Raw genomic sequence first — 24,048 nt, forward strand, 5'->3', positions numbered from 1 at the left:
ATGACTTCCACACACTGAAGAATGGCCTTCTGTTAAATTGACTCACACGAGAAAATAAATCAGTCTTTCATTAATTCACTTTCATTCACTTAGTTCTTGTTATTGTTCTGAGAGAAACATAATTTGTTCATTGAATAGTTTGTTTATTAACCCTCTCAGGCTCAAATTAAACTTTTTGTTGCTAATGCACAACCAAGTCCCGCAGTGGTACTTCTGAGTAAAAAAAAACTCATAAAATATGTATGTGGGGTAATCAGGTTGTTAGTTTTTAACTGTTGCAAATCGGCAACGCCTGCCTTGAGAGGGTTAAGGCCATGGATTGAAAAATGAAAAAGAAGCAAGCTCTAGCCCAGGGGTCGGCAACCCTAGGCACACGTGCCTCAGCTGAACAGGTGATGGAGAAACAGGTTTACCTTTTAGGTGACATGAATGAGTTGAAGGGAAGTTCTGAACTGTTTCTGAGAGACAAATAACACCAGGATCTTTTTCTAAGTAGCTGACAGCTGGTAACTGTGCAGGGGCGGGTCTAGCAAAGTTTTGCCAGGGGGGCAGGTAGGGCATTAACAGGGAGAGGGGGGCACAAAGAAATACTTTCTCATTCTCACTTAAAATGTCTGGCTGTTATTAAATAATTATCTGAAGCTTACAACCAAAGTTTTTATCTTATGTAAAATGTATAGAAATCATACTTACAGGGAGTGCAGAATTATTAGGCAAGTTGTATTTTTGAGGAATAATTTTATTATTGAACAACAACCATGTTCTCAATGAACCCAAAAAACTCATTAATATCAAAGCTGAATGTTTTTGGAAGTAGTTTTTAGTTTGTTTTTAGTTTTAGCTATTTTAGGGGGATATCTGTGTGTGCAAGTCAAGTCAAGTCACTCCATTCTATGTTTGATCGCAATTTCTATAACTTCCGAGACCACCAACGATGATATTATTCAGCTATAAAGTGTGATGTGAACATATTTAGAACTTACCGGAATGAAAATGTCTTGAGCACACCAGCTGATATATCTGGAGACGTAACAGAACTTGATATCAGCTCGTCTCACGGCTTCTATCCAGGCTAGACGCCTTCGTTTGGTAATATCCGATACATGAGCTCCTTCATGTTGCTTCCAGGTTGGGAAAGCATAAAAAGACAATCGAAACTTATTCCCGTGCCGGTCGTAAGATCGAACATTGCAGCCGACCACACAGCAAGTACGAACCATGGCTATGCTTTCGCTCCTTACTTAGACCCCCAAAATGGCGGATCGGGCCAAAATCCTTTCCACGCCCACCCCCGTGACATCACGCTCCAAAGCCCTATAGGGTGTTGATGTCATTAGACCACACCCCTTCTCATTACAGAGTTACACATCACCTAAAATGTTTAATTGGTAGTAGGCTTTCGAGCCTATACAGCTTGGAGTAAGACAACATACATGAAGAGGATGATGTGGACAAAATACTCATTTGCCTAATAATTCTGCACTCCCTGTATACCAACAAGACAGCGTTTGTTTTCATTCAAAGGCTTTATGGCTTTAATACCTGGTGGGCCGGTCTTTAGTCAAAATGCCTGGGCTGTTTTTTTTTTTTTTGTCCCAGTCCAGCCCTGGGCACGACACACAGTGAATTAATCTGAGAAGGTGCATCAAAAAATTAATGGCCGGGCCAGCGGTGCAAATCAGCTCGCATAGACACATTAGTTGACGGTATCTTAGCTAACAGCCCCAACTACCAGATTCAACTTGTAATTGGCTAAAAAAAATAACTTACTTACTAACTCACCTACTGGTGAGAGGGACGTTGTTAGCTTTCCACATTCCAACACTTCAAAAGCTTCAGGAGCTTTCCGCTCAGCACAGCATCAGCACCACGGAAATACACGGATACATCCGTAGACTCGAGACACAATGCATTTTTGGGACTTTCAGGTGTATGGACCAATGTTTTCTTTTCTGATCAAACCAGAAAGCTTTAATGAGCAGCTGGGTTTGTCTCGCATTAACTGGCTGGGTTAATGCCAGTTAATGCAACATCGAAGCAGCTGGAATCCACAGCTGTGCGTGTTCATGGAGCTTTCATTTTCACCTGCTGGACATCACTACCTGACAAGTTTAACTGTCTTCAGAACATTGCAGAGGCCTTATTGACAGTATTTGGCTCTACATATCTGTGTGAGCAGATTTTCTCTCACATGAGTGTCCTCAGGCAGCCATCTGAATGCTGGACACTTGGAGACCTGTGTCTCTGAGTGGGAGACCAGAGATCACATTAACATGTGTGTCAGTTTATTTTTCTTATCATTCTTGTGAGGAGACCATAAATAGCATTTGTATTTTCTGTTGTACAGTTCATTTACTGTTATGGATAAAAAGTCTTTTTTTGTTTCAAAATAGCTGATAACTATTCGCTGATAGCTGCCAACATCTGCGAACAAATATAATTCTATAAAGTGGTTCTATATAGTGTGTAACTGTTCATATAGAGCGTTATTAAATTTATTGCTAATGCAATCATATGGCACACTGACTTCTGAGGAAATTTTAGATGGCGCTCGCCATTAGAAAGGTTGCCTACCCCTGCTCTAGCCTTTAGGACAGTGTAGCCACATTTGCTTGCTGCATAACTTAAAGAGCCACCATTGTTCTTCATTTTGTTCATCTTCACCAAGTTTTTTTAACATTTCTTATAATTTCCATACTGAAGTTAAATCGCATCATTTCGTATGCTGCTATTACAAACTCCTTCATGTCCCATTAGGAGCTGATAGCTCACTATAAGATTTGTGACCTGGCACGTACCATTATGTCCTCACTATATCGCACAGTCTTAAAATTGATCAAGGCCACCATTAATCTCAATCACTGTGTCGTCAAAGAGGAGCCAGAGCTGAGGAGAGCTGTCTCCCAGAGTGTGGATCACATCTTAATCAGGGGCTTGTTAGCCCTGGGCCCTGTGCTTCGTACGTCGCTTACTACATCCAAGATCAAATGAAACATCCAAGACCAAATCATCGCGCTAACTCTGAGCTCGCTATTCCGGTTCCCCGAACACACCTGTTGTTGACGATTAGTATAGCTGGATGAAGTAATGTGAGATCACTGGGTGGCCCAACAGGGGCTACGCATCGATAGTAGAAACATTGATCGGCAACCCTTTGATTGGTCGGCGAAAATGTCGAAGGAGCGCGCTCGGTATTTTTCGGCAGCAGAGCAAGAACTCTTGAGTGAGGGATTTCAGGAGTTTCAGAGTTTAATTAAAACGCAAGGGAACACTGCAAAGGCTGCAAAAGCAAGGAGAGAGGGCTGGCAGAAAGTTGCTGACAAATCAAACTCGTAAGTAATTTAATAATAACAATAATAATGGAGTGGATTTATATAGCGCTTTTCAAGGCACCCAAAGCGCTTTACAATGCCACTATTCATTCACTCTCACATTCACACACTGGTGGAGGCAGCTACGGTTGTAGCCACAGCTGCCCTGGGGCAGACTGACAGAAGCCAGGCTGCCATATTGCGCCATCAGCCCCTCTGGCCAACACCAGTAGGCGGTAGGGTAGATTTATCATATCACACCATATTATCCAATATTATATTACATTATATTATATTATAATATGTTATATTATATCCCCTTTCACATTAGAGCCACAACAGGACCTACTAGAACATGGGAACAAGTAAAAGTGAAATATAAGAATATTCTACAGAATGGTAATATTTATCACTTATATTGCTTGTTGTCTCTTGGAAAGAGACCCTGGAATACTCTGTTTGTTTGTTCATAACAGCAACCAAGAAAAGGGCAGAGCAAAAAAAAAGACAGGTGGTGGTCCTGCACCCCCTCGTCAACAAGTTGGTTAAGTGAATAATACCCTCACGGGAAAATCGATATCTCTCTATGAGCACACTGTCGCGCTGAGCTAAAGGATCCTGTCTGTCCCGCAATATACGCTGAATTCTGAGGACTCTCCTTATCAATCTTGCACCTTCCGCAATGGGTTGCTCTCGTAAACGGACAGGACATGGCTGCGACAGGCTTCCCAAATCCACCTTCGCTTTTATAGCCGTGGTCTCTCATCTTGATTACACGAAGTAATTTACAATTACTACTCTGAAATATGAATTACATCTGTAATAATCACATACATGTAATAGAATGTTAATAGTACATTTCCCTTTTTTAGGGAATGACCTGTATGTATCTGTGTGAAATCAATAAAAGGATCAAGTGCTGCATTATCTTTAGTTACATTGATGTTATTTATTTATGGTGAAACAGGTGTGGAATATCGCTGTTGCTTTCGTATGAATGACGCGGACATACCTGCGTGGCCGCGATCTAATCCTGTTTACATAAAGTAAACCTGCTCCCCAGCAGGTTTACGCTTACGGCTCTGTTGCTATGACAGCAAGTCCCGGATGGGCTTCGGGGAACCGAACGATCCAGGATCACGCGAAATCGTCAACAATCTCATCCAGCTAACTCACTTAGCGCGGTACGAAGAACAGGCCCCTGGGCTTAACCATAGCTGGAGCCTGCAGGAGGGGGCCTTATTCAAACTTCTGTCTGAGCTCCAGTTAAAACTCCAGTGATCACCTCTTGTTGATCTCTGCAGAGCAGAGGATAATCACATGGTGAATGGGTTTGACAGAAATGCTGCTTTTAAGGTGAAGATGTTCAGTGTTTCACATCTGGCATAAGTTGCATAACTGAAAAACAGTTTTGTAGCCATGAATTTTTTTAGAGCCACTGGAAGAGAGCAATTAATCATTTTAAAAGAGACTTTTGCTCTAATATTTGAAATTTGTGTTTTGGGAACACTGCATGCAGAATTTTTGAAATACCCATTAATGACAATTTAAACAGACTTGTCATTCCAAAGATTTGTATCCTTATTGATTAAAAAACATGAATAGAAATGGTTAACCTTAAGTTAAATATAAAATAAATACATAATATGTGTCACTATGCATAACCAGTTTTGTTTCCTGATTGCATCATTACCAAAGTTCCCTGGATGGTCTGTTTTTAGTGCCTGTTATTCAAAGCTATCAGAGGCTTGATTAGACTTCAGGGTGCCAGCTCTCTACACCGCCTCGCTCGCTTAAGATTCAGATTAAGAGGCCTATGTGCCAACTCTACCAAGCTGTGCGGGTGGGTTGCACTATACCAGCCTGTGCCAGTGCCCTACTTTGACTGAGTAAGTGCAAAGAATGTTTGCCACGTGCAGTGGCATCCTCCAGGCAAGATGACTTTGAACTCCCTCCCAGCTGAACCCGTAGATCTATGTCAGTGTCCCATTGTAATATCTAATGAACTCAGCTCTCATATCCTCACTACTCAAAATTAAAAGATTGTTTTCCCCTCACACACTGATAAGAGGAGCTCTGCAAACCAACTGATATAAAGCCCTGACTTTCATTAGTACGCTATGATTATAGCTTATTGGCAAGAGCATGCCACCCCTTCAAATATTTCCCTTGGATGTGAATATATTTTTAATTATAATACATTAATTATAATACATTTATTCACACATGCATTTATCTGTACCCGTTAGTGTTAAATGACTCTTAACGTGACTTCCCAAATTATATTAATAAACTTAAAATGAATACATTGCCTGAAGGTCCATATACTACCAAAAGATTCTACTTTACAGCTAATTGTAGACATTTTTTACCTGTGTTTTAACAAAGATATTATAAATCTCGTAATTTTAGATGTTAACACAAGACTTATTAGTCCTTATTAATTCTTATTTTTAGACTGCAAACACCACACGGAGGTTTATGGGCCCACTTGCTCTTTGCCTCACCGAGGACGAGCAAAAATATGCAAATTATAATCTCAACTGTCTCCTAAAAACATTAATGTTTTATTATTTGGACCTCCAGCATTTCTAAGGGCACAGTGGGACATTTGTGAGTGGATGTAGTCATGATCTTAAAAATAAAAAAGCTTTAATAAGAAAGCCTAACATTTCAAAAAGTTGCTTTTGTTGTATTCAAGATTATTCTGGGACTTGTAAATGTTTGTGTCCTTGTACTATTTCTTTTGAGAGTATCAGCTGTAAACATTTTTATACAGTCTCCTCATATTTCTTCTGTGGATTCCTTAATGAGGATGAGTTGTAACAGAGTAACTGGATTAATTAGTTTTTCACATCCCCAGGTTGCTGATCTATGGTCAGTACTGCAGCCACATGGAGAATGCCCAGAAGAAACTGGACGAGCTAATAGCCACACGGGAAGATGTCAGGATTAAAGTAGAGGTAACATTCATCTCTACACACGTTTAAAATGAATGTCGTACTCAGAAGGTGTTGTATTTGTACCAAATTATCTGGTCTGAGTATTTTAAAAACTGATGCTCTGCTAGGATTTTACCACTCATCCATCTCCAAAGTTTGCAGACAATGACACAAAAAAGTAAAAATATGTGGTGAGTAGCATTTGTCAGGGTGAACATACCTTCTTCATGCCAGAGGGCAGAGATCATGGCCAGATTGTTTTCTAGCTGATAATAAGGCAACAGTAACTGAAAAAAGCATGTTACAACCAAGGTATGCAACATCTTCTCTGAATCCAAAATGTGACCAACCTTAAATCAGATGACCACACCATGTGCCGCTCTGGTGAGTCTGGATTTCTGCTGTGACACTTTAATGACAGGATCAGAATTTCGCTTCAAAAAGAAGATGGCATGGATTTATCCTGTTTGTGCCAACAGCTAAGGCTAGTGGTGGTGGACTAATGGTGTGGGGAACATTTTCTTGGCACACTTTGGACCCCTTACAGTACCAATTGAGTGTCATTTAAAAAAAAACACAGCCTACCTGAGTATTTTTGCTGATCATGTCCATCCATTTATGACCACAATGTGCCTGTCTTCTAATGGCTGCTTCCACAGGTTAATGCACCATGTCAAAAAAGCTCACCGGGTTCCAGAGTGTGATAGTCAGCAAAATTATATTTACAAATTGTTAAATGTTCCTGCTGACTCCTGGCACCAGTGTGTGGAGATACATTATTATATTACAGCAGCTGGATATTTGTCCACCTGTTTTGATATGGCATTCTAGCTAGTGTTTTGCCCATGCACCATGTGCAAACACCACAGGAGAAGAGAAACATATTTCGGTGTATTGCATTACTACCAAATTCATTGTGTGCCAACTACAGAAAAAGGACAAAGTGATGCAGTATTTCTTTTAGAAAGTATACTCAAATCTAAAATTTTATATCAATCCAGACTTGCAGTACATGCTCTGAAGAGTTGTACCAACAAAATAAGCTGCTTTAGAATATGGCCGTTTCAATCAAAGCCCAACTCAAAAGTAAAATTTACTGTTGAATAAACAATGACAATGACTAAATAATGACTTAAATAAATTCATCAGTGGGGCCAAGCTTTGCCTTTGTTAGGCAGAACCTATAATGAAGTCAGATGTAATTTGCATATTTGCCCCTAGAGCCTTAAAAAATTCAGAACATTTTGTTATACTGAACAAAACGGAATATTAACCAAACAGGGGTTGTGGTGGATCTTGGTTGTATTGTTAAATTTCCTTGTGCACAGGAAAAGATGAAACAAGAGAAAAGGAACCTTTACTGTGTAAATCTGGGACATTTTTAGAATCTATGTATACAACAAGATCTCCCCCTCAGTATGCTGCTATGATTTTGTGATGTTATACAGACTGAAAATCCTTAGAAAAGGAATGCAGGATAGAGCGGGATTAAAGCACATTTGCAGTTAGAATGGGAGGACAAGTGGGCCCTAGAGCTGATGAGCACAAAAGGCAATACATATAGCTACACAGGGTAGTAGTAACTGAGATACCCCATTCAAAATAAAGGAGCTTTGTAAAAGGCTAAGTCAGCCTGTTATTGGCTCAGTATAGAAAAGTACTGTTTGTAAAACAGGATAAGCTTTGCTGATATTGCACACTTAAAGAAACCGAGTGAACAAAGATGTACACAGACACCACTGTGAGGGAACCTTATAGGATAATACTAACAAAAGAGCGCTTCTTATGGAGCCGAGAGAGAATTTAGGGATATGCACTCATTTGTCAGAGGATGTCCTCTCTCAGTATGCTGCGTAATTGTGTCACAAATAGCTGGCACAACCAGAGTTTTTGTGCCCTGAAAGAATAAACCGGCCTCATTGCTAAAGGAGTGCCCTGTGAATGTGTGGAAGCAACAGCAGCAACACAACAGTGTATTCTTAAACAACAAATGAATACTTGTTTGTAGGAAATCTACAATGCTGTATTATGCAACATGTAATAACTGTGCCACTGCTTGTGTCACTCTTCCACAGGAATGTACAATGAAAGTGCAAGAAGGAAAGTTCAAGCTCCAAGATCTTTTGGTAGTTCCCATGCAGAGGGTGCTGAAGTATCACCTCCTACTAAAGGTAAAATCCAAATCTGTAAAACCTGTTTATGTGTTTACACAGTTTCGTTCAAATGTCATTAAGATTTTGGCTAAATAGCCGTGTGATATCATACACACGTGCTTTATTTTTAACTTCTTACCTTTCAAAAGTTTATCTCAAACATCTGTGCTGCTATGTCTCTGTGGCACAGCCAGTGTATGTTGCTAACTTTCAGATATAGTTTGAGGTGCAAAAACCCCGTCTTCTGCAGGGAAAAGATGCGTCTCTTCCATAAGAAATCATAAAATGTCAGATGACCTGACGAACAACAGAGACATGAAAAAGGTGTTTTCTGATTTCAGTAAACATGTTGTTTCTTTCACTCTCGGCGCAATTGACTCTACACTTAAGCTAAGCTAAATAAGGAATACGCAGGTTTCTTTTGATTTGACCAAATCTGGCATCACAGTCTAACTCGAAGTCAAATCACCACTCATCAGCACGTGCTTCAGACGCTGCTAAATCCTTGAAATACAGTATATGCTGCACCCACTTCAAAGAACTTTGTATGTGACATTTTTGACACTCAGAGTTCAATGATTTGTGCTGTATATATTTCAGAAAGTTAATAGCTTTCCATCCCGAAAAGCAGATCCTCACTGTAAGATTTTCTTCTTGAGACTTCGTCAGGGAGGCTATGGTTCATCTCTGCTCTGATTTCAAATGATGCATAACACCTCTCTCTTTTATTCCGTGTCTAATGGCAATGTCAGCTGTCTGGATTTGGTCAGTGTTGTTATGATTTTCCAGACTTGTACCCTTGTCACATTAACCTATTTTACAAACTCTTTTCTGCCCTTTTAAAAAGCTGTTATTTGAAGTGTCACTGAGGCAACACATATTGCTTTGTGGACTTTAACTTAATACACCTCATTGATGTGTCTGCCTTTGCACATTATTCACTAATCGTTTATGTTGAGTTTTCTGTGTCCTTTAATTCAAAAATGTCAGGTGCTATGATTGTAGGTCCACACAGAGAGCGCCGTGGCATCTGTATTAGTTTGAATCGAACCCCTGCAGGAGTGGCACTGAGCCACTGAGGTCAAATCAACCGTGCAATAATCAGATTAAATACACCCCATTTCACTGCTTCCTGCAGCTTTGCAGTAAAACACTGCTGCACACTGAGGCCTCAGGGCATGTCAGACTGACAAGGCTTGTTTTGGTTTGGGTATGTGCGTGTTCAGTCCTGCTGAAGGGTACATCTACAGTTGTTGTTATATAGATATCATCTCAAGAGTGTGAACCCTATTTGATGATACTGTGCATGGCTCTTTTCTTCATTCTTTTATGATAGTTGAACTTCATAGAGCAAATTCAACAATTAAAACTTAAAACATGATCTTGTGCTATACATTTTGCTGTATATGTTTTGCAGTACAACTGTTTTTCTTTTGCAAATGTAATGCACCTCTTTCTTTAAAGGAGCAGAAGGTTACTTAGATAATACAAGTTACAGGTGGAGCCCAGATGAAAGCACTTTTTTCTTGGTTTTGTTTGTCAATCACTTGCTGATAATATTTGAAGTAGGCATGAAAAGCCAGTGAGGAAAATGCCCCGTATATTGAAGCTCATTATTAGTTTGAAATTGGAAGACCTAAAAACAGGGGATCTCGTCCGTGTAATAGCATAATAGCTTCAAAATATCAGACGGATGATCCATGGTTATGTTATGGGTATGTTAGTATGAGTTAAATGAAGTACTATGGTTATTTCCTAATTTACATCCGGACTTGTTTTTCACCTTATGCTTACAGTGTTTTATTCTTTTATTTTCCCACAACCTCACATGCACATTAAGTAATCCTAGCAGTTGCTGATAGTTTGGAAATTATTGTTGGTTATGCAGCTAGCAGCTAATGTCTCTTCATACTGCCAACCTCAAACAGAGATGGTTTACTTCTTTTTAACTCCATGCTGGTACCTGCCAGCAGTGAAATCTACCATGAAAACATCACTGTAGTGCTTAATGAAATAAACAGAAACTTAAAAAAAATTTTAAATATGAAAACTAACTGACTCCCTTGTTTCACACTGGGTTATGGAGCAGTAACAGGGGCTGCTGTAAAGGCAAGTTGTCATGCCATTAATAAACGCTGAATCTTTCTGGGTTTCCCTTCTCCAACTGGTATTGCACAGATTGCCATACTCATATTTGTGTTTTTGTTTAAAAAGTTCCTGTACTTACTTTATTTTTATATTTACTAAGGCATTTTTCTGTGTAATTTTGAGATTCAATTACTCAAAACGATTAATCTGTAGTGATTCAGTCCAGAACCTGTTTGGGCTGTGGCTTACCCAATTAACCAATCAGCCAGAACCACTTGGTCACATAATAAAGTTGTTTCCTAATACTTTAAGTGTCGCTGCAGTCTTCATGTCATCATATTTTTGTTTAAAATTCAGTAAACTTTTGGGAAAAAATTACACAAACATTTAGCAATACATGATCGAATGATTAGTGTTCAGAGGTCACCAAGCTCTGCTGGCATTAATGTGGAGGTCACTATTAAATACGGTGTTATTTCCTAGCACCTGAACAGTAAACCCCTTTATGAGTAGCAGGTTGTTTTACAACATAACTTTGACCAATCTCTACTTTATCAAGCTAACCAGCATATATGCTGACCAGCCTACCAAACCACAGGCAAATCTTTACCCCTAAGTGCAAGCAAGAAAACTTGCATATTTACCTTTCACATTTGATTAACTTAAAGACACCAAAGAAACAAAGTAACTTGTTAAACTGGAGTAATACTGGCCAGAAAGGCAAGTTAAAATTGTTGATGTTAGATGCAGAAAAATGCATTTGGCAGAAACTTTACTGCCTCAGGCTTAGTTTTGATTATTTTTTTTAGATAATAATCAGACAGAATTCAAAATCTGAACCAGTCATAAGATTGTATTGTACACAGCTCGAAAGCAGCTCTAAAACAAAATTGCAATGCAGTCTAATTGTGTACATTATTATCTTAGTTCTTTGCATAAAAAACAAAACAGAAATCTGGGGCTGGGGGAGGGGGAGGGGCTAGTAAAGCAAAAAACAAGCTGAACTTGGCTGGTTGCTCTCTCCGCTTGCACTCAAGTTTTAAAGTGTACTTTTTAATGTGTTGTTAATGATTTCAGATCTGCAGTGTGCAGTTGTCAAATTTTGCCAAGACAAACAGACACACCATTGGAGTTTGGTTTTTACAGTTTCTCAAAGTACAAGAACATTTTTCTAACAAAATAATCTCTCCGTAGGAACTTTTGAGTCACTCAACTGACCGACCCGAGAGACAACAACTGAAGGAGGCTCTGGAGGCTATGCAGGTGTGTGTTTAAAAATCTTGCAGAATCACCCTCTTAGCTAAAGCTACATAATTACATACAGCCACTGTGTTGCTCAAGTGTTGTAAATACAGCTTGAAATAGCAGATGCCTGAAAGAATGTCTGGCTCTTCCAGGACCTGGCCATGTACATCAATGAAGTCAAGAGAGACAATGAGACACTGAAAAAAATCAGCGAATTCCAAAGTTCAATAGAAAATCTTGTAAGTACTCCACACTTTCCTTGCACTTGTTATCTTTTGAGCAGCTAAGAACATTTTAAAGGTTGTTCTTTAATATATACATGCCAACACACTGGCATGTTATCAACAGGTGTTTTTGAAGTTCGACAGAATGATTAGTCTCTCCTCAGAACACCTCTATCTTTCAAAGTGCTTCCATGATCCTCAGCCATGATAATTCCCTTAATAACTCATTTATGTAAACTGCAAACTGCTCACTTTAATATTTTGTGTAGCACCAACCTTTTTTCTCGTTTTTCTATCTCTCTATCACAACTTCTTTTGTTGTTCATGGTGATATGCCAAGTCAGTATTCAGCTTTGGTTTGTACATGTGCCACATATACAGTAATACGTACAGTAAAAGTGCTCTGAATAATTTATACATGTAGCCACTGGGTATGACTTTGGAAAAAAGTCAAAGGGAGGATGGAGAATCATCGTTTATCGTGGATATTAATTCTCTCTGAAATTAAAAGTCTAGCAAAATTATTTATTAAAAATTGCAGAATCCATTGGTTTAGTAGGCTGCTTTTTATGTTTGTTTGTTTGTTTGTTTTTTGCAACCTAAGCAGCAGGTGAAGCTGGAGGAGTACGGGAGGCCAAAGATAGATGGAGAACTGAAGGTGTGCTCCTCTACGAACCGAACAAAACAGGACCGGTGAGTCCAAGTTCTATAGTAAAACTAAACTATAATAACCTTTAGCAACATTTTATCGCTGCCAATATTCAATAAAAATGTATGATTGTCTTCAGGTATATATTCCTCTTTGATAAAGTGGTCATTGTCTGCAAGAGGAAAGGCTATAGCTATGAGCTCAAAGAGATTATTGAGCTGCAAAATCATAAAATGTCGGATGACCCGACGAACAACAGAGACATGAAAAAGGTAAGAACATCACGGTTTGAAATGAGACAGAGCAATTTCGTCAGTGAGATCTTTGTAAAGGTGGCCCGGCCGGTGTAGGCGATGAAGCGGCATGTGTAATCATTACAAATGTTGCCCTTGAGCTGAAGGAGCTTGCTGATGGTAATTTCTGATGTGATTTCAGATGGGGTAATACACTGTTGTGTCAAACGTGCATTGTGTTCATTCGTGCTTGTAAAATCATGTAAATGCAATGAAGATCATTTAGGTTTCATGAAAACGTACTGCAGTGCACTGGGCATTCGGTCTAACATGGCTTTTTTGTTTTTGGATCTGCATGCGTGCGTACATGTTTGCATGTGTAACTGGGTCTTTCTCTGGTGTCTTTCTTTTTGCATGCTTACCAGTCCTGTGGAAAAATGGTAAGCTCAAATGATCCCCTTATTTAACACATCTTCTCATAGTGGCTTTTTTTTTGTTTTTGTTTTGGCTGTGGTGATTTTTGGGATGTAATACCTTGATTGCATATGCACAGTCTGAGTCTGTGACCAGCGTCTTATCCAATTAATTGCTAAAGCATGTTGATGATCTTTTAGGTCTGACTTGATTTGACCATATATTTGTTGGAACTGCTGATATCACATGCCTCTTTCTTATCTCGGTCTGCCATCCACAAACCTTTTTCTGCCATCTGTTCAACACTCACTTTTTCTCACCAGTGGTCTTATGGTTTCTACCTGATCCATCTGCAAGGGAAGCAGGGCTTCCAGTTCTTTTGCAAAACTGAGGAAACAAAGAGGAAGTGGATGGAGCAATTTGATATGGCCATGTGAGTATGACTAGTTGGATAAAATGTATTTTATGTGAGACTAATTGTCTTTGCTATGTTATTTTTCAGTAGCATGGGAAAAAATAAAGAATCCTAGGTATCCTCAGTTTAACTGGTTTATTTAATTCCATATTATTTACTTATCTAGGTCCAACATCAAGCCAGAGAGAGCCACAGCTAATCAGCACAACTTTGAAATGCACACATTTGATAAGAATACCAACTGTCGAGCCTGCAAGATGCTCTTGAGGTAATGACCCTGACAACCCCAGCGCTGGTATCTTTAGTGCCGTTAATAATGCACACCGAATACATCCTTATTCCAGACTCTCTAGTGACTGTTATGTCAGCATTTGGTAGCAACAGCATTTTTATGTGTTACTTATCCAGACAAACTTTATGAAGCAGAGACACTGTATGTCCAAAATATGCAACGGCAGAATTATTAATAAATTATGATGCACAAAAAAGGAAGTTCAATGTTTTCACTGTCACCATCTTGGTGTTTTGAAACCACATGTGTCAGCAGATGAGCAGAAACAGAGGACATTCTGTGGCTAATCACTTGTGATTGACAGTTTGTTAACCAACGAGCATCCTGGATAATCCTCCTCTCTGATTCCCTGACTTATAATTTACAAAATAGACTTAATGTTTTATTCAGAGTGTCATGAAAATAGCAACTGAGCCCAATAAAATGATCAGGGAAGTGTTTACTGAGAACACAAAACCAGGGAGCTGATGGTCTTTTTGGCAAAGAAGCACTGCTGCCAGGAGACCTTTTGCAACTACTCCCACGTTGGCTTCACTTTTTCATAAAAGCACACAAAAGTTATTACAGTTAGGTAAGTATTTGGACAACAACACAATTTTTGTAATTTTGACTCTGTACACCACAAACAGAGGAGAAAAAAAATACCCTTGGAGTGGAGTATACACTACAGCAGTACAAATATAAAAATAAATAATTTAAGTAGCATTTGGTAGTGAACAAACAAACAGACTTAAATCACAGAGGGAATATGTTTTTGGCTCGCATAACCCGTCATTAGTGTGAAAGCATTCCTTGGAAAATATTCTAGTAAGTGTGACTGCGGCTGACGGATGTTATTTTTAAACATTTCCCGGCCCCGCACCACCCACAGTGTTCCTGAGTACACCTTCTCTCGTGTGAGAATGCTGCTCGTCTGCAGTGGGATAGCCCGTGTCACTGAATCACCACTTTCACCTCTATTAGAGTCAGCCGGCAAAACCCCACTCTGTGTATTGACCCACAAATTGCGTGGCTTTGATGACCTAAATTCACAGAGCCGATGGCAGCAGGGACCAGCGTTCTCTCTTCCTGCTAGATGCTAATTACTGCTGCAGTCCCAGCAGATCCCATCGTGATTTATGGCACTTACTATTCAACTTGGCAGCGTGCGATGCATGCAGTGTTACAGTACCCGTAACAAATAAACTTCAAGAGTACACGGTTTAAACTGAGCCAGTTGATTTGGTGATTTTTAAAGAATTACAGAACGGGAATGATGGAGGATGTGGATTCGCAGTTGGAACAATTATAGGAACAAGCAGCAGGTCCCCTTGTGTGTTGTTCTTACAGGAGGTTAATTTGTGTCTCAGCCACTTCCTGTTTGCATTACTAAAGTGCATGTTTCTCTGTGTGTGTGTGTGTGTGTGTGTGTGTGTGTGCGCCTGTCCTCAAGGGGCATCTTCTATCAGGGCTACTACTGCTCTCGCTGTGGAACAGGAGCTCACAAAGAGTGTCTAGAAGTGATCACCATTTGTAAAATAAGTAGGTATTTCCTCTTTAATAGAAGATGTTATTCAGATGACTTTGTGAGGGTCAAGTAGTGAGCAAATGATAAAAATAGATAAATAAAAACTGTGTGACATATGTCACGGACATGCAATGATGACTGCTGTAATTTGATGACCCCTGTCCTGCTTGTAGGCCTCTTTATGCAGCAGTAAAAGGGAGGCAGGCTTTTTTTATTGTGTCAGTGGATTTAGCAGCAGTATCTGACAACATATTTACTCAACATGAATTCAGAAAATCATTGTGGCCTATTTTCTCAAATTTGAGCCAATTTAATAACTGCTGAGTGAGGTTCAGTATGAACCAATCAAGTTCTTTGATAGTCGAAGGTCATAATTAATCAAATAAATTCTTAAAATAAGTTAGTGTGTGTATAATAAGGACCACAGAGCAGGACTGTAACAATATAGTTTGATGCTTTCAGTTTTATCTGCTGTTTAACGCTCACAGGAAACCAGTCATACTACATTGCTGTTAGTCAGCTTAAAAAAATGGTCTGCATGAAGCTATGCTGTACATTTTGGCATGCTGATGTCAAGTGCTGATGGATCCACTTGGTGAAATATTTTCTTGTGAATCTTCTTTGACAATCTTCAATATTTCCTCTTTTCAGATCCTCTTGACTTGGTGAGTAGTTTCTTTTTCACTCAATATACAACAGCTTTCTCTAATTGTCACCATCTTTCTTTGTTGAATAATTACCACAAAAGGATAAAAGGTGATGTTTTTTGCTTACTTATTAACAATATCAATAATCAGATATTTGTCTCTGTTGTGTAGGAGCCTGGATTATCACCTGGTAAGAGCTAACATTTGAATATTCTGTCAGCTGTCAACTTTGTTTTGGCTGTAGCTGTGCTTAAATAGCACGGCTCTCTATTGCCATCTAGTGGATAGCGCCATTGCAGCAACAATACTAACCCTATACTAATCCCTCTAAAAAAATTTGAATTTTGTGAAAAGGTTTTATTTTGTTTTCCTATAATTGGATTTAAAAAGGTAAACTTTAATGTATTCTGTATCATCACATGTTCACATCACAAGTGAACTATTTCGAGCTAGATTATAGTTTAATACCGATTTTTTTGTGGCTTTAAAAAATGATCAGAATTCCAGCATCTGAAATTATTAAATTATTTGTGATCAATCAAAAAAAAATGACCTATAATACAGAAATGAACAATTTCTGTTAAGGTAGCACTTGGTTGAGGCTTTTTTACCATGAATTGCTACATCAGTCTGGCGTAGTCTGGTGGTGATCAGGTTGTGTCACTGCTTAGCTGTTAGGGAAGCCCAGATTCCTTTAATAGTTGGCTTCAGGTGTCTCATCTTCCTCAGTTTGTTGATTGAGGAAGATGAGATTCTCTGTGGGGTTTCAGGTCACGTCAGTTGCCTGGGTAGTCAAACCCAGCATTATCACAGTCAGCAAACCAATAAATACTAGCTTTGGCGCGGTGGGAGTTCCTAGTTCCTGGTGAAAAAGGAAATATGCTTCATACTTTTTGTCAGGTGGAAACCTGAAGCGCTCTAGTAGGTGGTTGCATTGAATTTTTACGTGATAGTACAGAGTAGAGCAGCAACCATCAACACCAGCAGATGGCATGGCACCCTAAATAATCAAAGATTGAATTCTAGCATGAGGTTTTCACAAACACTTTTGATTGTGTGCCTCTCCATCCTTCACCCAAACTCTAGAACCTTGATTCTAATTGAAATCAAAAGAAAACCTGGACCACTGAGCAACAGTCCACTTCTTTTTCTCTTTAAACCAGGTACTTGTAAGATGCATCTGATGTTTTCCATTGTTTCAGGAATGGCATGATTTTAGGAATTTAACAGTTGTAGCTTTGATCCTGAAGAGGTCTACGTGTGGTGGCTTTTGATGCTCTGACTCCAGCCTCGGTCCACTTGGTGTGAAGCTCTTCTTGAGTGGACTTGACACTCTTGTGAAGGCACTCTTCCCGGCCGGTTCATCTTTTCATTGATATGCTTTGATACAGCACTGAACAGCCAGGCTTTTTTGCAATGACCTTGTGTGGTGTTACGTCCTCGTGGAGGGAGTCGACTATCATTTGGACAACTGTCAAGCTAGGAGTCTTGCCTGTGACTGTGGTTGCATGTACCGAAGTAGAACGCGAGATACACATTATTTATATAGTTTGAATAGTAACTAGTGCAAACCCAAAATTAAATATGCCAATAAGTCTGTCAATAAGCATCAATACTCCAATCCAGCTAATGAAAATATAATATGTAAAAGTTTACAAAAAAGTAACCTTTTCACAATATAAATGCATTAGTAGAGTATGCAGAAGTACAGTAGAGATACACTTGCAGAATCTGATCGTTTCTTTCACAACTCTTCTACAGCTTTTGTTTTCTCAATGTCAGTGGACTTTTTTATTAGTGAGAAGCTGGAAGCGGTAATGTACTGGACACTGACTGTTATTGCAGGTCCTAAGATGGTGGCAGTGAAGAACTACCATGGCACACCGGTGCCTCCGGGGAAGACCCCTCTCTGTTTCCAAACAGGAGATTTTATCGAGCTTCTGAAGGGAGACCCGGATATCACATGGTGGGAGGTAGAGTAGTCAATCATTTTTAAATCAATCCATCCCTCACTTTGACACACGCAGCTTGTTATGCAGACAGCTGATGTTGGCACAGCACCTCACATAGTGGATTTGAAATGAATCAGTGATTCTCATGTTAAATTCAATTTTTTTTTTACCTGTGAGATAGAAAGTGTAGAACATAATTCAAGGTTCTGTCTCTGTTCAAATACCGGCACTTCCAGATTGAAATAGTTAGCATATAGGATCGCTATTATTGGATCTGGACAAAAACCTTGTTTTATTGGACAATTGCAATGACTTTGGTGGAGTCTTATAATCAGCAAAGCTAAAGTCTAAGCACACAACCTCCTGTAAAACTGTAGATTAGTTTTTACACACACAGGTTTTTTTTGTATTGATTGAACAAACAAGATATATGTGTTAATTACTGAGCGTTTTGTTGCCTTTGGAGCCATTTCCGTCATTTCTTTTCATGTTTTCTAACCAGGCTGCAGAAAGCACTATCAATCTTATCCCTCTGGTGGTGAACAAGTACAGTAACATACCCCAAAATGCCTTTAATTCAAATTGCTGTGGAGTAGGCAAATCCCTAAGTGCTTTCTTTCCCCCCATGCTACAAAAAAAGATAATTTTTCTTGTAGTTGCAAATCATCATCATATTCCAGCGCACATCTTGTAAACAGAGTCCCCTTGTCACCTTGTCAGTTTAAATTAATAGCGCTTTGGCTTGTGCGTCTCACTAAAATACCACAGGATACTTTAAAGAGTGTTTGAATGATAAACTGAGCCACGCTTGCCTAAAATTGTTCTAAAATCTTAGAGGAAGTTAAAGACTTCTTTGCACCTTCACCAATGGAAATAAATCACTTTTAGCTGAACATTAGAAGAGGTGTACGTGCAGACCTGGAGGATCCTCTGCAGTGAATTAGTCTGGATGATAGGAACTGTGACACTGTTTGCTCCAGGAACTGTTGGCATTCCTGCTGAATCACCGACTCTAATATCAGGCTGGCTTTTCCTGAAGTGACTCTGGGCAACTTTCTGATGACATTAATTGATCTTAGCTATAACAGTAGGCTATCCCTCTACAGCATGGCAGTTTAATCTCTCAGTGTGATGTCAGCAGGTGTGCAGAGTTTAAAATCGATTGCTGCAGGCATAAGATGGAGTCATTTCATCCTCTGTCTGACTTTGATGGGGAAAGTTTGTACATACAACATCTAGCACCGAAAATATGATGCATAGCGTGTAATATTTATTTAGCTCCAAGTGAATACATCGTCTTTCAGAAATGTTTTACTTTAAATTTTGACAAAACGAATCCAGTGCAGATAAACTGGCACCACTAGGAGGCACCAACGTAACACTGTTTCACATTATACACAATAAACTAAAGAATCTCTGCTTCAGATATTGGTTTATTAATATAGTCTTACTTAACAATGATTACTTGCAAGGAGGAAATATAGTTCTTAGTTTTAGTTTTTCCTCTATAAACCCTACAAATTTTTCAGTGTGTCTTAGGATTTCCAAATTTTCTGTATCTACACTAAACTACATATTACCCATTTTCCCTTTTTTTTCCAAAGTATTTCTTTGCCTGAAGTAAGCACAGTTTTGTTTCACATCTAGAAATAAACTTACCTTGTGTTTGTCTTACAGGGAAAGCTGATACAGACACAAAAGAGCGGCTTTTTCCCCAGTTCCTATGTAAAGCCTTGTTTGGACCCAAAGGTAATGCACCCATACACCTGTAAAGTGGGTTGTGACTGATTACAGCGTGTATGATTTGAGAGTGGACGAGTTTATGCATGTGCATGTCAGTTAGTCCTGTGCTGTGTTCTTTAATGAACGGTGTCTGTTATGTGCGACAGCCCTTCCAGTCATGCCGGTCGTCCTCAAGGGATGCAGACTACTATGGATATCCTTGGTAAGACCCATAACTGTGCATTTAATGGGCCTGTGCACTATAAGGTACCATTAGCCCAAGGTCAATATCCTGTAATTAGTGCAGATCTGTTAATGTTAAACTGTAGCGTTATCTCAAAGCAGTGGTTCAATTGAAAGCAAGCTGACCCTAACCAAAAGATTAATTACTACATGGGTGATTGAAGTTAAGTGTTTTTAAAGCTTTTAGAGTGTCATTTGATGAAACAACTTAAAACAAAAAAAACAGTGACCTCTAAATTTTGTTTTTTCTGTAGGTTTGCAGGAAACATGGAGCGGCAGCAGGCAGACAACCTTTTAAAATCCCACTGCAGTGGGACCTACCTTATCAGAGAGAGGACAGCTGAGGCGGAGAGGTTCGCCATCAGCATCAAGTGAGTATTTCAGATCTTACAGGGGAGGAAAATGTCAAGGGAAGGTTTTTATCCATATCTCATGGGGAATAAATATTCTCACAGGGAGCCCTAGTCAGCTTTTTCTGTGCATCTTTTAGCTCCAGCTAATTACTACTCAGTAATTGCTTTTTTTTTTTTTTTTAATCCTTCCTTTTTTGTGCCTTTTCAATGAGACGATGCATTCTCAAGAGGAAAAAAAATCCATGAGTTCTTTACTGGAGTTGTCATATAATGATGGGTTGAGAAAGGGAATGCACATTTACACATTTGTGTCTAACTCAGGTGATGAGTGACTGTGGGGACCAGGCTCGATATAATTAAGTAAACAAATCTGTTAAGAAGTCTTAACTTTAAGAAAAAATACTTAATTTCCATCTTATTCAATCAGATATACTGAAAAAGAAATGTGTGGAGCAGCAGAACACATTAAGTTAAGGGCACAGGAGAATACAGGCTCAACAGTAATATGCAAGATATGGATAAAGAAAATCGATAACAGTGGAAAAACAACATCTGTTCTTGGTGATTTCTCTTTACAGATTCAACGATGAAGTAAAGCACATCAAAGTCATTGAAAAAGACAGCTGGATACACATCACCGAGGCAAAGAAGTTTGAAAGTCTGTTGGTAAGTCATATTAAACTGTTTAAAAAAAAGAAAAAAGGTCATTTAATGAACTGCCAACACAGAAACACCCATAGGAGCTTGTTGTCAATGTGAAAGCAGAAAAGTTCACCTTTTTGTATCCTGTTACTTTACAGGAGCTTGTGGAGTACTATCAGTCTCATTCGCTGAAAGAAAGCTTCAAGTTGTTAGATACCACACTGAGATACCCCTACAAGTCGAGAGAACGCTCGCTTACGCGGGCCAACACACGCTCACCAGGTAAACCTTTTGAATTTTTCTCTGTTCCAATACTTTACTTTCCACTTCTGCAGCCATTCTGATACCGCATAGCAGCCAAACTCTGCAAACAACACAATCTGTTAGTACCAGAAAATCATATTAGATCCTTGAGCAATGAACAGCTAAGTACAGCCAGCTGATAAATGATAGTCAGTAAGCGTTTTGGCAGAGCAAGGTTTGATGTTTATCGGTTGTGAAAGAGACCCTAATGTTTGTCCTTCCGTGTTAATGATAACTTAATCCAAGTAACTTAATATGTGGCTTCATAGTATAGATTAAGTGACCACGATGCTTATCAGTGTGGTTCTGATGAAGCTAAGTTTTGAGAACATCTTCAGATAAAATATCCATCATTCTTTTAGAAGCAAGTTTCACTCCTTGGCAGGCATCTTCGTAACAGCACCTGGGAGTTTATTCAGGCTAACACTAAGCCCCTCTCTAAATGAATAAGGAGACGGCCGCAACGTTAATAAAAAGCTGCATAAATAACCAGAAAAATCTAATAAAAAAAAGGTGACTTTGCCTCATGATATTTAAGTTTTATAAAGTTTTCTACAGCACCTTCAAGAGTTAAATTCCACTTCAATCCAGTGTGCCAACAGAATCAACATATCTGGTTGATCCCGCAAGGGCATTTGAACAAATACGAGACTAATTTACATTATGGATGCAGTAAGCCAAGAAAAAAAACTTGTATAGATTTTGGAATCACTTCTGTCTGTTCTGTTTCAGCTATTATAAAGCAGACGGTTGGCCCTTTGGAGGGAGTAGTAGGTACAAGATTTATTCAGATATTTCTATTCAGGATTCTTTTTAGTGCCATGTCTCTCCCATATAAAATCACATGTGGTTGGCTTTGGACTTGACTCTTAAATACACTATGACTTGTGGCTTTAACTTTTCTACCACTTGACTCATGTTACAGACCTCATTTCCATTAATGAGCTTTGGGTAATGCCCACTGGAAGCTGAGTGGAACCACCCAAAGCTCTAATGAGACATGCACAGACATCTTCAAATGCTAGTGTCAGTGTTTTTGCATGGAGACTGAAGGAGCATTGCATGTCAAATAATGTCTACCTGCTTCAATGCACGATTATGAAAATACCTTTTTCACTCTCTGTTACCAAAATACACTGGTCCAGTACAAATTCAATTTCATGACACTGTGGCTGTGGATACTGTAAGAAGGGGGTAAAATAAATGAGACACACTTCCTCCCACTCTCTTTGTCTTCCCCTGTCCTCTGTTTTTCCCAAGGCCAGTGACTCTCATGACTCATACAGACAAAAAAAAGATGGAGGCCAGAGGGGCAGCTGGGCAGAGTAGGAGAGCAGCAGTGTGAAATGATAAAGAGAGTGACAAAGAGAAAGTCAGCTAACTCCAGCCTTTGGAATGACTGAATTGGCTGCCCTTCGTGGCCATTACACTATATGAATACTGGCTGTGTCTTTGCGCTAGCTTCTGTCCTACACTGGCCTCACTTTGTTCGCTCTTCACAAAGACCCAACTGGCCAGTATAGTGAAATCATTTCTCCTCCTGTTTTGGCTGAAGTTGTACACGGATGGAGACAACTGGAGTTTTTGCTAATAATGGTTTTCCTCTCAGTTTTATCCTTGACTGTTTCCAAGCACGTACTTTTACTTTTCGATCTGGAAAACTCTATTATGGAGTTCACACAGACATTTTCTGATAAGTCAAATCAACAACAATTGAAGCAGCTGGAAAATATATATTATATTATATAGCTGCCCTATTTATTTTATATAAAATAATTATTTTATTTTATATAAAATAAATAGCACAACTACTTCAGATTTATTTCTGTAGTGCCAAATCATGACAACAGCCCCCCTTAAGGCGCTTTGTAACGTAAAGGCCCTGTAATAATAGGACCCTACATTAACCACACGTGACACACAGGCCCCACGACATCGATATCGTACGTAATGACATATTAAGAACAAAAAGCTCAGGCTTCATGTGAATTTCAGTGGAGCTTCATAAGATGTCACCTTTTACTACTACTACTGTTTTCTTGATCCTTTCAACAAGTTGTAACAATTTTAGGTCCCTCTGTCTAATATTCCACAAAAAAGGAATTCTGTTCCAAGTCCAGGAAAATCCAGAAATAAGAGGAAGACAGTCAGTTTTCTATAGATTTAGTGGCCAGTGCTAACTCCTTTGCTACATAGTTCCAGGTTGGCCCCTCCTTTTTGGTTCAAAGTTGCTCCAGATTTCTCAAATGCATATTCACAATGGGAATTTCCTGTCCCAGAATATCCCAAAGGGTGACTGATCTGGTGGCTGTGACGGATCTGGTGGCTGTGCAGGCCATTTGAGTGATCTCAATGTCAGAAAAGCTGTTTGAGATTATTTGAGCTTTGTCACACTCTGTATTATTAGCTTTTTGTAGACCTTCAGGTAAATATCTATTCGAGAAAAATAAGTTTGAGAAAAAATCAAATCAAATAAAGTGTGACCTGGCATGGAGAGCTGCAGAGATTTTATACACACAAGTGACACAAAGTGCAAGTGAGTAAGCACAAAATCAAGATCATGTGCAATTATACACCAAGAACAAAAAAGGTCCAATTTCAAATAAATTTCAGTGTATCTCCAAGAGATATCACAGTGAACAAGAGTACTAATTTTTCAATCCTTTAAAAGTGGTTATTCCAGAAAAAAGAGCAGCATAATCAACACCTCTGT

The 24,048-nt window shown here is 39.1% G+C and overlaps 1 protein-coding gene across 14 annotated transcripts in view; it reads left to right on the forward strand.

The window, feature by feature from the left end:
* vav2 (vav 2 guanine nucleotide exchange factor) overlaps positions 1 to 24,048 on the forward strand; it is a 203,006-nt gene that overhangs the window by 172,429 nt on the left and 6,529 nt on the right. For 3 of the 14 annotated variants that reach the window (XM_026174291.1, XM_026174293.1, XM_026174301.1), the window contains 19 exons: positions 6,175 to 6,274; positions 8,329 to 8,424; positions 11,689 to 11,757; positions 11,892 to 11,978; positions 12,568 to 12,656; positions 12,752 to 12,884; positions 13,271 to 13,285; positions 13,583 to 13,692; positions 13,841 to 13,942; positions 15,399 to 15,487; positions 16,125 to 16,138; positions 16,292 to 16,310; positions 17,966 to 18,093; positions 19,750 to 19,821; positions 19,962 to 20,017; positions 20,292 to 20,408; positions 20,969 to 21,056; positions 21,191 to 21,314; positions 22,068 to 22,109. In XM_026174291.1, the coding sequence (XP_026030076.1) occupies positions 6,175 to 6,274; positions 8,329 to 8,424; positions 11,689 to 11,757; positions 11,892 to 11,978; positions 12,568 to 12,656; positions 12,752 to 12,884; positions 13,271 to 13,285; positions 13,583 to 13,692; positions 13,841 to 13,942; positions 15,399 to 15,487; positions 16,125 to 16,138; positions 16,292 to 16,310; positions 17,966 to 18,093; positions 19,750 to 19,821; positions 19,962 to 20,017; positions 20,292 to 20,408; positions 20,969 to 21,056; positions 21,191 to 21,314; positions 22,068 to 22,109 (1,550 nt within the window). The remainder of the gene's footprint in view (positions 1 to 6,174; positions 6,275 to 8,328; positions 8,425 to 11,688; positions 11,758 to 11,891; positions 11,979 to 12,567; positions 12,657 to 12,751; positions 12,885 to 13,270; positions 13,286 to 13,582; positions 13,693 to 13,840; positions 13,943 to 15,398; positions 15,488 to 16,124; positions 16,139 to 16,291; positions 16,311 to 17,965; positions 18,094 to 19,749; positions 19,822 to 19,961; positions 20,018 to 20,291; positions 20,409 to 20,968; positions 21,057 to 21,190; positions 21,315 to 22,067; positions 22,110 to 24,048) is intronic. The other 11 variants (XM_026174297.1, XM_026174299.1, XM_026174302.1 and 8 more) reach the window with 6 other exon arrangements.

This window comes from Astatotilapia calliptera, chromosome 7, assembly GCF_900246225.1.
Source record: "Astatotilapia calliptera chromosome 7, fAstCal1.2, whole genome shotgun sequence".
NCBI classification, from domain to species: Eukaryota; Metazoa; Chordata; class Actinopteri; order Cichliformes; family Cichlidae; genus Astatotilapia; species Astatotilapia calliptera.